The following is a 10,565-nucleotide window of genomic DNA, read 5'->3' as shown; positions in this document are numbered from 1 at the left end:
GCGTTAGGGAGCGTGACCCGAGCATCGCAAACCCTCTGCCCCCGGGACCTGGAGTCACTTCCGAACCGATGCCCCTCTCCCCGCCTGCTGCCCCCTACGTGCAGCCCCTTAGGGCAGTGGTTCTCAACCTTCCTAATGCCGCGACCCTTTAATACCGTTCCTCATGTTGCGGTGACCCCGCAACCATAAAATTATTTTCGTTGCTACTTCATAACTGTAATTTTGCTGCTGTTATGAATCATAATGTAAATATCTGATCTGCAGGATGTATTTTCATTGTTACAAATTGAACATAATTAAAGCATAGTGATTAATCACAAAAATAATATGTAATTATATATGTGTTTTCCGATGGTCTTAGGCGATCCCTGTGAAGGTCGTTCGACCCCCAAAGGGGTCGTGACCCACAGGTTGAGAACCGCTGCCTTAGGGGCACCCGAGACCCGGCAGGACGCCCTGGTCCCACCTGCCTCCCTTGATCTTGGACCATTGAGTGGGTTTATGCATCCTAACGGGTAGAGGACGTGTCTGAGCTGCTGTCAATTTCATACGTAACCCAGGGACTCTTCACTTCAGATGATTCCTTTGGAAATCAGTTGGTTTTTTCCCCAAAGGGCAGGCATCTCCCTTTGGGGCCGGGGCAGCTGGTGGGCAGGGAGTGGGTCGCTTCCTTAGGGACGCACCTGGGAGGGCGCCAGGTCCTCCGGGAACTTAATGTCTTCGTGGTCATCAAGTCATTTGCATAAATCTTCCAAGTTTCATGCTGGCCTTTTCTTTTTGTTTTTCTGCTTCTGTTGGCAGAGAATCAACATCTAATTAAACAGATCTAAGATTTTAATATCTTCATTTAGTGCAGTGGCCGTTATTTTTTGCCGAGCTAATGGTAGACAAGCATTTAGGTTTACGCTGTTTATGTGAAGGTTCTTGTCCAGATGTAATTATAACTGATAACGGCCGCTTTGTGGTTAAACTACCCTCCCAGCCACCTGGGCATGAAAGGATGTAAGAAGCCAAACAGGACCGCGCCTGACTCTTACCGGGGCTCTGTGGTATCACGTTTCTCTATAGAGTTATTGGCCCCATAGAACCGAATACTGACAACTATCACACTCACACGTGCGTTAACTTTGTCCCTTTACCCAATCGCTCTTTACTCATGTCACCTAATACTTAATGTTAACTCTTTTCAGATGCTTATCTCTGACAATGGAGACGCATGAAACAAATCAGAAAACTTTTTGTAAGCCCTATCCTTCCTATTTTTTTAATGATTAAGCATTAAATTTAGCATTTTTTAAAATCAGAGATGACCTTCTCTTTCCTGATGGTGAATTAATAACTGTTTTGACTTGGTCGGGCATGCTGGGTAAACAGTTATTGGAAGTCCAGACGTATACAGTGGGGCCTTGACTTACGAGTTTAATTCGTTCCGTGACTGAGCTCGTAACTCAAATTACTCGTATGTCAAATCATTAAAGTGAACGAGTGAGACACGTGATGCTGGGCTGATGTGGCGTTCACTGTGACTGACGTTGGCTGCGCCAACTAGCGGTGGGGTATCTGAAGCTGGCTCGTAACCCAAATTTTAGCTCGCAACTCAAAGCAAAAAATCGAGCAAAAAATCGGCCGAGAGATGGCTCGTATCTTGAAAAACTTGTTAGTCGGGACACTCGTAAGTCAAGGCCCCACTGTATTTGGGAAGTGGAGAAATGCAGAGTATCCTGCCACTTCGGAGGGTGGCAGATACCATCTTTTGGTTTTGCAAAATTTTATTGTAATTGGTCAGCAGGGCTGACGTTAGGAATTCTGTGACTCCTAATTGGAGAAGGTCCCTTTGTTGTCCTCAATTCAAGTTTTGAGTCCCCTTACTTACTAAGTTGAAGGCATCTCTCACTTATAGTATCAGGAGATGTTCTTTAACCTTAACTATTAAGTAAATGAGCTTTTAGATGCATGGTTCTGAAAGTAAGGCCTGGCCTTTATGCCTGCTCTGCCTAACCCGGCACTGAGCTCTGGGAAGGCAAAGGCAGTCCGTGTTCTGAAGATTTCCAGGCCGCTGAGACAAGTAAACACACCTTTTTAACTGTAGTAAGTGATGCGATGGTGAAGTTGTATTCTGGGAACACGTGGACTGACACTCAGCCCAACCCGTGAGCTCAGAGAAGTTCGATTAGAGAATGCCTAACTGAAGCCTTCGGAGACTTTTTGGAGTTTTGAATCGGGGAGAGGAGAAGGTGTTTTAGGTAGAACAACATTTTTAAAGGCACCAAAATGGTAAAGAACATTCTCTGTGTGGAGAATTACAAGTAGTTTTTCTGTATTACAGCTCAGATTGCTTAGCTCTCCAGGTTTTCATGTAAAATGTGAGGTGAGGAGTGGTACCTGTGAGAGTAGATTGGGACCAGGTGATGGAGGGCCTGTGGGCATCCTTTCCAGGATGTTGGAGACTTCCGGATGGTTGGGAGCCCTGAAGGCTTTTGACAGTGCTGAACGTCAACTTCGAAGGTGCAACAAGGTGTGCTTAGGGGACTGCAGCTGTCTTGCAGGAGACAGAGAATGAAGGCCTGAATTGGGGTAGAGGTGGTAGGATGGAGCAGACTGTAGATTTGTGAAATAGTTAAGCACTGAATGGGCAGAAGTTGGTGATTCATTGGCTGTGGGATAAGAGGAAGAAACTAGGATAACTGCCAGGCTGCTGTTCCGGCCTGGGCAACTCGGTGGTATCTAACTGAACTCAAGATCTGCAACAGCAGGTTTGGCGAGTAGGTGTGGGAGAGGAGGAGTTCAGTTCAGACCTCCTGAGTTTGAAGTCTGTCCAGCGGACAGGTAGATACAGGAGATCGAAGCTCAGGAACACACTCAAAGACTCCTATGTAAAGATTGGAGGACCCGGTGTGTTAGTTAAAACCGTGAAAGCAGATGAGATCAAAGAAAAGGTGTGAGGGGAAGAGGGCATCGATAGAGAATTCTGGGGAACCCCAGTGTTTGAGAGTAGAGAGGGGAAAAGGAGAAAAATACAAACTTTAAGGTATTTATTTTACCCATATGACTCATCAAGGAACACAGGGTCATTTATTGCTGTGAAGATGAGTTGGTGGGTTCCAGGACCTGCAATAGAATAAAGACTCATTCTCTGGTATATACCTATTCAGAATGGCAACTCCAAATCCTCCCATGTGTCATAGGCTCTCATTTTCTGATGGAGTTTTTGGTTGCATATGATCGATCTTTAATTGTTTTATTTATGTCTGCATTTTTAGTGGTATAATGTTTTAAACTTATTTTTTTATGTGCAATGTTTGAGAAAGATGCAGATGTTTCTTAAGAAACATTAGTGCAGAGTCCTCTATTAGAACACTAGAGATGATGGTTCTCATTCTCTTTTGTTATTTTCTGTGAATTGAAGAAATTTGGCTTCTTTTTTTAATCTTTATTTTGGACTGTAAATAACATATAGTAAAATTTATTATTAACATGCATTTAGTTACATATTATCTTAATTTCAGGTTGGCTAAATGATAGAGGCTCCATTTTCTACTTGGATAGGTTTTCCTTCCTCCAGCCCACCTTCCACAGTGCTACTACAACTATCTTGCTAAAATGTAATTCTCATCTGTGCCTCTATATGGTCTTCCCTGGACACTTCTCACCATTTCTCCACTCACCAAAATCCTCGTCTCTGACTTTCCTAGTGAACTCTCCCTCCCTACCTGAGTGGAATTAACTCATTCTGACCTGGGTAGCAATTCAATCTGTTCTGGGTAACAATTTGTGTATGTTTCTGTTCATCAATTATAAATAGTTGTATCTACGTATTTTCTTTGACAGATTGTAAGTCTGTCGAAGGTAAATACAGTGACTTGCCATGGGATCATTTGATAACTAATGAATTTATACAGAATGCCAGGCTCTGCCTCAGTCACAGTTTTTACTGTACTGGCAGCACCTACCACAAGGCTTGACCTATAATCATAGAATAGTACAAGTCAGTCTTGAGGCCTGGCTGTGACCATTATCAAGCCTATTGGTACCAGGCAAGATCATACATAACATTTCTGGTAATGTTTCAGACCAAGTTGTTTTAAAATGCAGTGTTTAAAAAAATTCAGTGTCTACTTTTTAAATTTTGTGCTTTAGTCGAAGAAAAAAGGACTGAGCGTAGAGGAAAAGAGAGCCCGCATGATGGAAATTTTTTTTGAGACGGTAAGTCATTTTCCCTAAGATTTTTAGTATTTTGCATAATTTTTTCCTTACATATATGTCATCCAGTATTAACTGTACCTTTTTTTTTTTAGTCCTCACCCGAGGATATGCTTTTTCATCAATTTTAGAGATAGGAATGGAGAGAGAGAGAGAGAGAGAGAGAGAGAGAGAGAAACATCGCTGTGAGAGAAGAACATTGGTAGTTTGCTTCTAGCATACACCCTGACTTGGGATCCAACCTGCAACCTGGGCATGTGCCCTGACCGGGAATCGAACCTGCCACCTTTTGTGTACGGGCCACCACTCCAATCAATTGAGCCGTACCAGCTAAGGGCTTAACTGTACCTTTTTTTTATTATTAGAGATCAGTACTCACCAATTTCCTGAAGAATGAATAAAGTTCTGCAAATATTTGTGGTGTTTGTGAGCTATGAGGGAATAACCTTATCCCAGTGTTCACAGAGTCTCTTCTATCCAGACTGTCCTACACACTGGACCCAGAATTATATTTCTGAAGCATATATTTGATTGTGTCCTCTTTCTGCCCTAAACTAATACAGCTGGCCAGGGGGAGGGGCTGTGGGCAGTTGGCCAGCCAGTCCCACCCACTGGTCGAACTCCCAGTCAAGGGGACAATTTGCATATTAGCCTTTTATTATGTAGGATTATATACTGGACATAATTGTATGTGCAATACAGCTGGCAGTGTAGTAGGTTTGTTTACACCAGCATCTCTACAACATGTGCGTAAGCTGCACTATGAGATGGCTAGCTACAACATCACTAGGCGATAGGAATTTTTCAGCTTTGTTATAATCATACTAGGGGCCCGATGCATGAAATTTGTGCAAGAGTAGGCCTTCCTTCCCCCAGCTGCTGCTGGGGCAATGACACCGGCTTCTCTCTGGACCCCTGGACCCAGGCTTCCCTCCAGCCGCCAGCAAGCACCCGGGACCCAGGCAGCCCTGGCTTCGTCTGGAAGGATGTCCAGTCTAATTAGCATATTATGCTTTTATTATTATATAGAGGCCCAGTGCACAAAACTTGTGCACTGGGGGTGGGGGGAGGATGTCCCTCAGCCCAGCCTGCACCCTCTCCAATCTAGGACCCCTTGGGGGATGTCTGACTGCTGGTTTCTGGCCCGGTCGCCCCCAACTGCCCTACCCTGCCTGCCCAGTCCCCCCCAAAAGCCCTCCCCTGCTGACCTGGTCATCCCAACTGCCCTCGCCTGCCGGGCCGGTCGCCCCCAACTGCCCTCCCCTGCCGGCCATCTTGTGGAGGCCATCTTGTGCGAGAGTGTGATGGTCAATTTGCATATTACCTCTTTATTATATAGGATGGCATGTTGACTGAAATGTCATTATGCAGTGCATGACTGTAATTGTATTAATTGACTGATTGATTGATTTCAGTTCATATATTCCCATATACAGGGTGTCCCCCAAAAATGTATACATACTTTGAATGATTATAAAGTCAGTATTTATTACCCTACAGTTCATTTTCAAAATTTAATGGAATCTATAAAAATGAATAATCTTTTTTTGTCAATGCTTGTTTTTAAACTGATGACTGTTCTGGTCCAGGCACTGCTGATAATATGAAGCAGTAGAATCGCAAACATCAAGAATCATTTTGGCCCTAGCTGGTTTGGCTCAGTGGAAAGAGCGTCAGCCTACAGATTGAAGGGGCCCGGATTTGATTCTAGTCAAGGGCACATGCCCAGGTTGCAGTCTCGATCCCCAGTAGGGTGCATGCAGGAGGCAGCCAATCGATGATTCTCTTTCATCATTGACATTTCTCTCTCTCCCTCTGCATTCCTCTCCGAAATAAAAAATAATAATAATTTCGTTTGTTATTTTTGCACCCTTGGTTTGTCAATTGTTGCCAGTTTTGTATCATAAACTTTATTTTTTATGCATCCTGATTAAAAAAAAGTCTAGTGGCACTTTAGGATAAATTTTCTTTGTTCAAAGCTTAGTCTGGCTTCACCCATTATTTTAAATCAGTTAAACCTAAAAAGGAGTGAAAATTAAGTGAGTTATCAGCTATTAAAGTGTGTATGCATTTTTTGGGAAATGTTACATAGTCATTCATATGAATACATATATGTATATATTTGAAGTTGCTAATGTACTACAAGAAGAATTCTTTGCCTGTTAATGCTTAAGAACATGCTAAAAGTATAGCTCAATGATAGAGAACTTGTACCTGAAGTCTGTTTCACCTAATAACTATGTGACTTTAAGGAAGTTATTTAACCTAAGTCTCAGTTTTCTCGTCTATTAAGGAGGATGATAATAACTGTACCCAGCTCACAGTGTTGGTATAAGAATTAAATGAGGTAATCTATATAACACATTATAATGTCCAGGTCATAAGTGCTTAATTAAAAGTTATCTAGCAGGCCCTGACCGGTTTGGCTCAGTGGATAGAGCGTCAGCCTGCGGACTCAAGGGTCCCAGGTTCGATTCCAGTCAAGGGCATGTACCTTGGTTGCGGCCACATCCCCAGTAGGGGGGGCTGTGCAGGAGGCAGCTGACTGATGTTTCTAACTCTCTACCCTATCCCATCCTCTCTGTAAAAAACCAATAAAATATATATTTGAAAAAAAAAAGTTATCTAGCGGTAGCTTACACATATTTTTTTTTAAGAGCTAGAAGAACATTGTGTTCATCTGTCCTTCATTATCTCTGTTTAATGCTGGGAAAAACTAGTATATACTTGAGACCATTTTCTCTGTCTACCTAAATGGCCACATTTTAGTTCTGAAGCTAGTTCTTTGCAAGCTCATTCGTTTGCACAGCAACCCCACTGGGCAGCCAGTATGTCTGGGGCTCCTCCTTGATGACCACATATAGGCAGATGTCTCAGTGAGTTCATGTTTTTTATCCAGGGAATCTGAAGCATTTGCAAATAGATTTGATTAATTGATTTTTAAAAATGCATTAGATACCTAAAGCCAGTAATTTATTGCATGTTCTCTGAGACCTTACAGAATTATCTTTAAGCAGTTTATTCCCAGATGTGCAAAAATTGATTTCACACCCTAAGATCAATGACTTAACAATTTAGTAAATCTTTAAGTGTAGTGAGATGAAGTTACTTTTTCCAACATTTTATTATGAAAGAATTTTACAGTGATATCTATGTATCCCACTTTTAAATTCTACCATTAACATTTTACTCTACTTGCTTTATCACTTATATATTCATCTGTCCACTCCTTTATCCAACCATCAATTTGTCTTTGGTGGGAGGATGTATACCCAGGTACCAGTCTTTTGTCAGGTATGTTTTATGAATATTGTCTTCTAATCAGTATTTGTGTTTTCAATTTCTTTTTTTTTTTTTTAATATATTTTATTGATTTTTCTACAGAGAGGAAGGGAGAGGGAGAGATAGACAGAAACATCAATGAGCGAGAAACATCGACCAGCTGCCTCCTGCACACCCCCCACCGGGAATGTGCCCGCAGCCAAGGCACATGCCCCTGACCAGAATCGCACCTGGGACCCTTGAGTCCGCAGGCCGACGCTCTATCCACTAAGCCAAACCGGCCAGGGCTTCAATTTCTTAATAGTACCCTTGGATGAGCAGAAGTTTTAAATTTTTAGGAAGTCTAATTTTCATCATATTGAAGTTGCCTTTTCAAGTTCATTTTAGAATAAGTAGATCCCAGATTTCAAAACAATGATCACAATAATTATCTTCTAATTGCTGGGTACTTCCATCTTAAATATTTTATTTTGGTTATCCAAGTTTTTTTCATCACTTTAACCAAAGCTTATTACAAAAAGAAAGAAGTAACTGTAAGATTAAATATTCTACATATATAGGTTCCCATAATGTTTTAATTTGGTGGACATACAACATGTATAAAAATGATTGATAGGCAGCTATTAATATATAATTTTCCTATTTTTAAGTGTAGCTCTTCCATGAAACTAAATATAAACAATTCTTGACAGTTAGCTGTTTTGTTTTTAGTTGGAACTGCTAAATCTGTAATGTATGATATATGCTAAGCAAAATACTGTTTGTATTTTCTTAAAATCAGTGTCAGAGAAGCTAGATTATCTCGTGTTAACAAATGATTCATTGTAACTAGTTTTTATACTTCAGTGGGAAGCTGTTCTCCAGTTACTTTAAGATTTGTATGTTCATGCAAAACCTGTCCATTTTAACTTCTATGGTATTAAACAAGATAATTTCAGTTTCTTCTGGCTCCAAAATGTTTGACTCTATTGCATTGTTCATTTCCAGGTATAGTGTTTTAGTACAGTGTTTTATGTATGAACAGAATTATGGTAATTATAAGTATATAGTAGAAAATAAATACATGTTTTTCATTTCTTTTTAAAATTTTTAAAAAAAACAGAAAGATGTATTTCAATTAAAAGACATGGAGAAGATTGCTCCCAAAGAGAAAGGCATTAGTAAGTATCAAAGATGTGCCGAAATATGTGGGGAAATATTGGTCCTCTTTTCTGCTACAGTCTTTCACTTTATGGGAACAAATTTCTAGAGATGAATGTTTGTAAGTGTATAATGTGTAATATATACATTAAACAAACGTGTAAGTGACACAGATCTATCATTATGGTATTACGCAGAGTATTTTCACTGCCCTAAAAATCCTCTGTGCTCTGCCTCTTTATTTCTTCCTCCCTCCCCTCATAAAGTCTTTACATGATGTCTTTGGGCCATGGCCATGATTCCTGTGTTTGGAGTATCTGCTCTAGGAAAATTAAAATGGAGTATGCATGTATGTCTATATATACATACATGCAAATATACACATTTATCTACTTATGGGCATAATTTACTTCAAAAGAAGTAAAAACTGTTCATGTGTGTTTTAATATTTGTTAAATGTTACTTTTTGTCTTTACCTGGTGTCTTCATTTTCTGTAGCAGCAAATTACGACAAACTTGGTAGCTTGACACAGCAGAAATTTATTCTCTTAGTTCTGGAGACCAGAAGTCAAAAATCAAGGTGTCAACAGAGTTGACTACTTTTGGAGGCTCAGAAGGAGAATCCATTTCATGTTTCTCTCCTATCTTTTGATGGCTGCCAGCAGTGCTTGACGTACAGACACATCATTCTAATCTCTGCCTCTGTCTTCACATGGCCTTCCCCTTTGTTATTTCCTCTTCTGTCTCTTACAAGGACACATGTCATTGAATTTGTGACCCAGCCAAAATCCAGGGTGATTTCATCTGGAGATCCTTAATTATACCTGTACAGATGCCTTTTCACATGTGGTCACATTCACAGGTTCTGGGGGTTATCTTTTGAATGGTCACTGTTAAATTCACTACATAGGATATTTATTTTTTATTTTTAAATATATTTTTTATAAATTTCAGAGAGGAAGGGAGAGGGAGGGAGATAGAAACAACAATGATGAGAGAGAATCATTGATCAGCTGCCTCCTGCACGCCCCACAACTGGGCATATGCCCTGACCAGGCATCGGACCATGACTTCCTAGCTCATAGGTCAATGCTTAACCACTGAACCACACCAGCCGCACTGGATACATATTTTTTTAAACCTTACTTTCTGATTACGTAAACTACATGCTTATTTTAACAGGTTTGGAAATTATAAATAATATACTGAAAATAAAAGTTGTTCATGAGACCATCACTGTTAAACATTTTGGTATATTTTGATGAATTATTTTTAGGTTCTGTTTGTCTTTGTATGTATTTTATCTGTCCATTTCTCTGAGAAAGAACTATGCTGCATATACAGTTTTGTGTTCATGTCTTTTATTTTTCATATAACATATCATTCACATTTACCTATGTCATGTGCTTTTAAGAAAATTATGTACAACACCTGCGTCTCTTAATGTTTAATTCTATGACTACCTACCGTGCCATGATTTGCTTAGCCTGTTACCCGTAGTTGAACATCTACGTTGTTCCCAAATTTTGCTGCTAAATTTAATGTGCAATTAACAAGCTATCTATACATTTTTTTCTAAAAGACTTTTTTTAGAGTAGTTTTAGGTTCACAGAAAGATTGAGAGGAAGGTACAGAGATTTCTCATATACTTCCTGTCTTCCACTCCCAACATGCATAGCTTCTGTTATCAACATCACTCAACAGTGGTACATTTATTACCACTGACGAACCTGCATCGACACATCATAATCACCCAAAGTCCATTGTTTACATTAGGGTTCATGCTTGGTGTTGTACATTCTATGGGTTTGGACAAGTGTATAATGACACGGATCTATCATTATGGTATTACTAGAGGCCCAGTGCACAAAAATTTGTGCACTCGGGGGGCGGGGGGGGGTGGTTCCCTCAGCCCAGCCTGTGCCCTCTTGCAGTCTGGGCTC

At 40.4% G+C, this 10,565-nt stretch overlaps 1 protein-coding gene across 1 annotated transcript in view; it reads left to right on the top strand.

Annotated features, from left to right (window-relative positions):
- The first annotated feature begins 2,437 nt into the window (after positions 1-2,437).
- Positions 2,438-10,565, top strand: part of MND1 (meiotic nuclear divisions 1) — a 46,708-nt gene continuing 38,580 nt past the window's right edge. Inside the window, exons 1-3 of the mRNA XM_006770148.1 lie at positions 2,438-2,515; positions 4,138-4,203; positions 8,585-8,642. Coding sequence (XP_006770211.1) covers positions 2,438-2,515; positions 4,138-4,203; positions 8,585-8,642 — 202 coding nt within the window. The remainder of the gene's footprint in view (positions 2,516-4,137; positions 4,204-8,584; positions 8,643-10,565) is intronic.

The sequence above is a fragment of the Myotis davidii genome, unplaced genomic scaffold (assembly GCF_000327345.1).
Source record: "Myotis davidii unplaced genomic scaffold, ASM32734v1 scaffold323, whole genome shotgun sequence".
NCBI lineage: Eukaryota > Metazoa > Chordata > Mammalia > Chiroptera > Vespertilionidae > Myotis > Myotis davidii.
The sequence above is the reverse complement of the archived record's forward strand: the minus strand, read 5'-3'. Positions and strand labels throughout refer to the sequence as shown.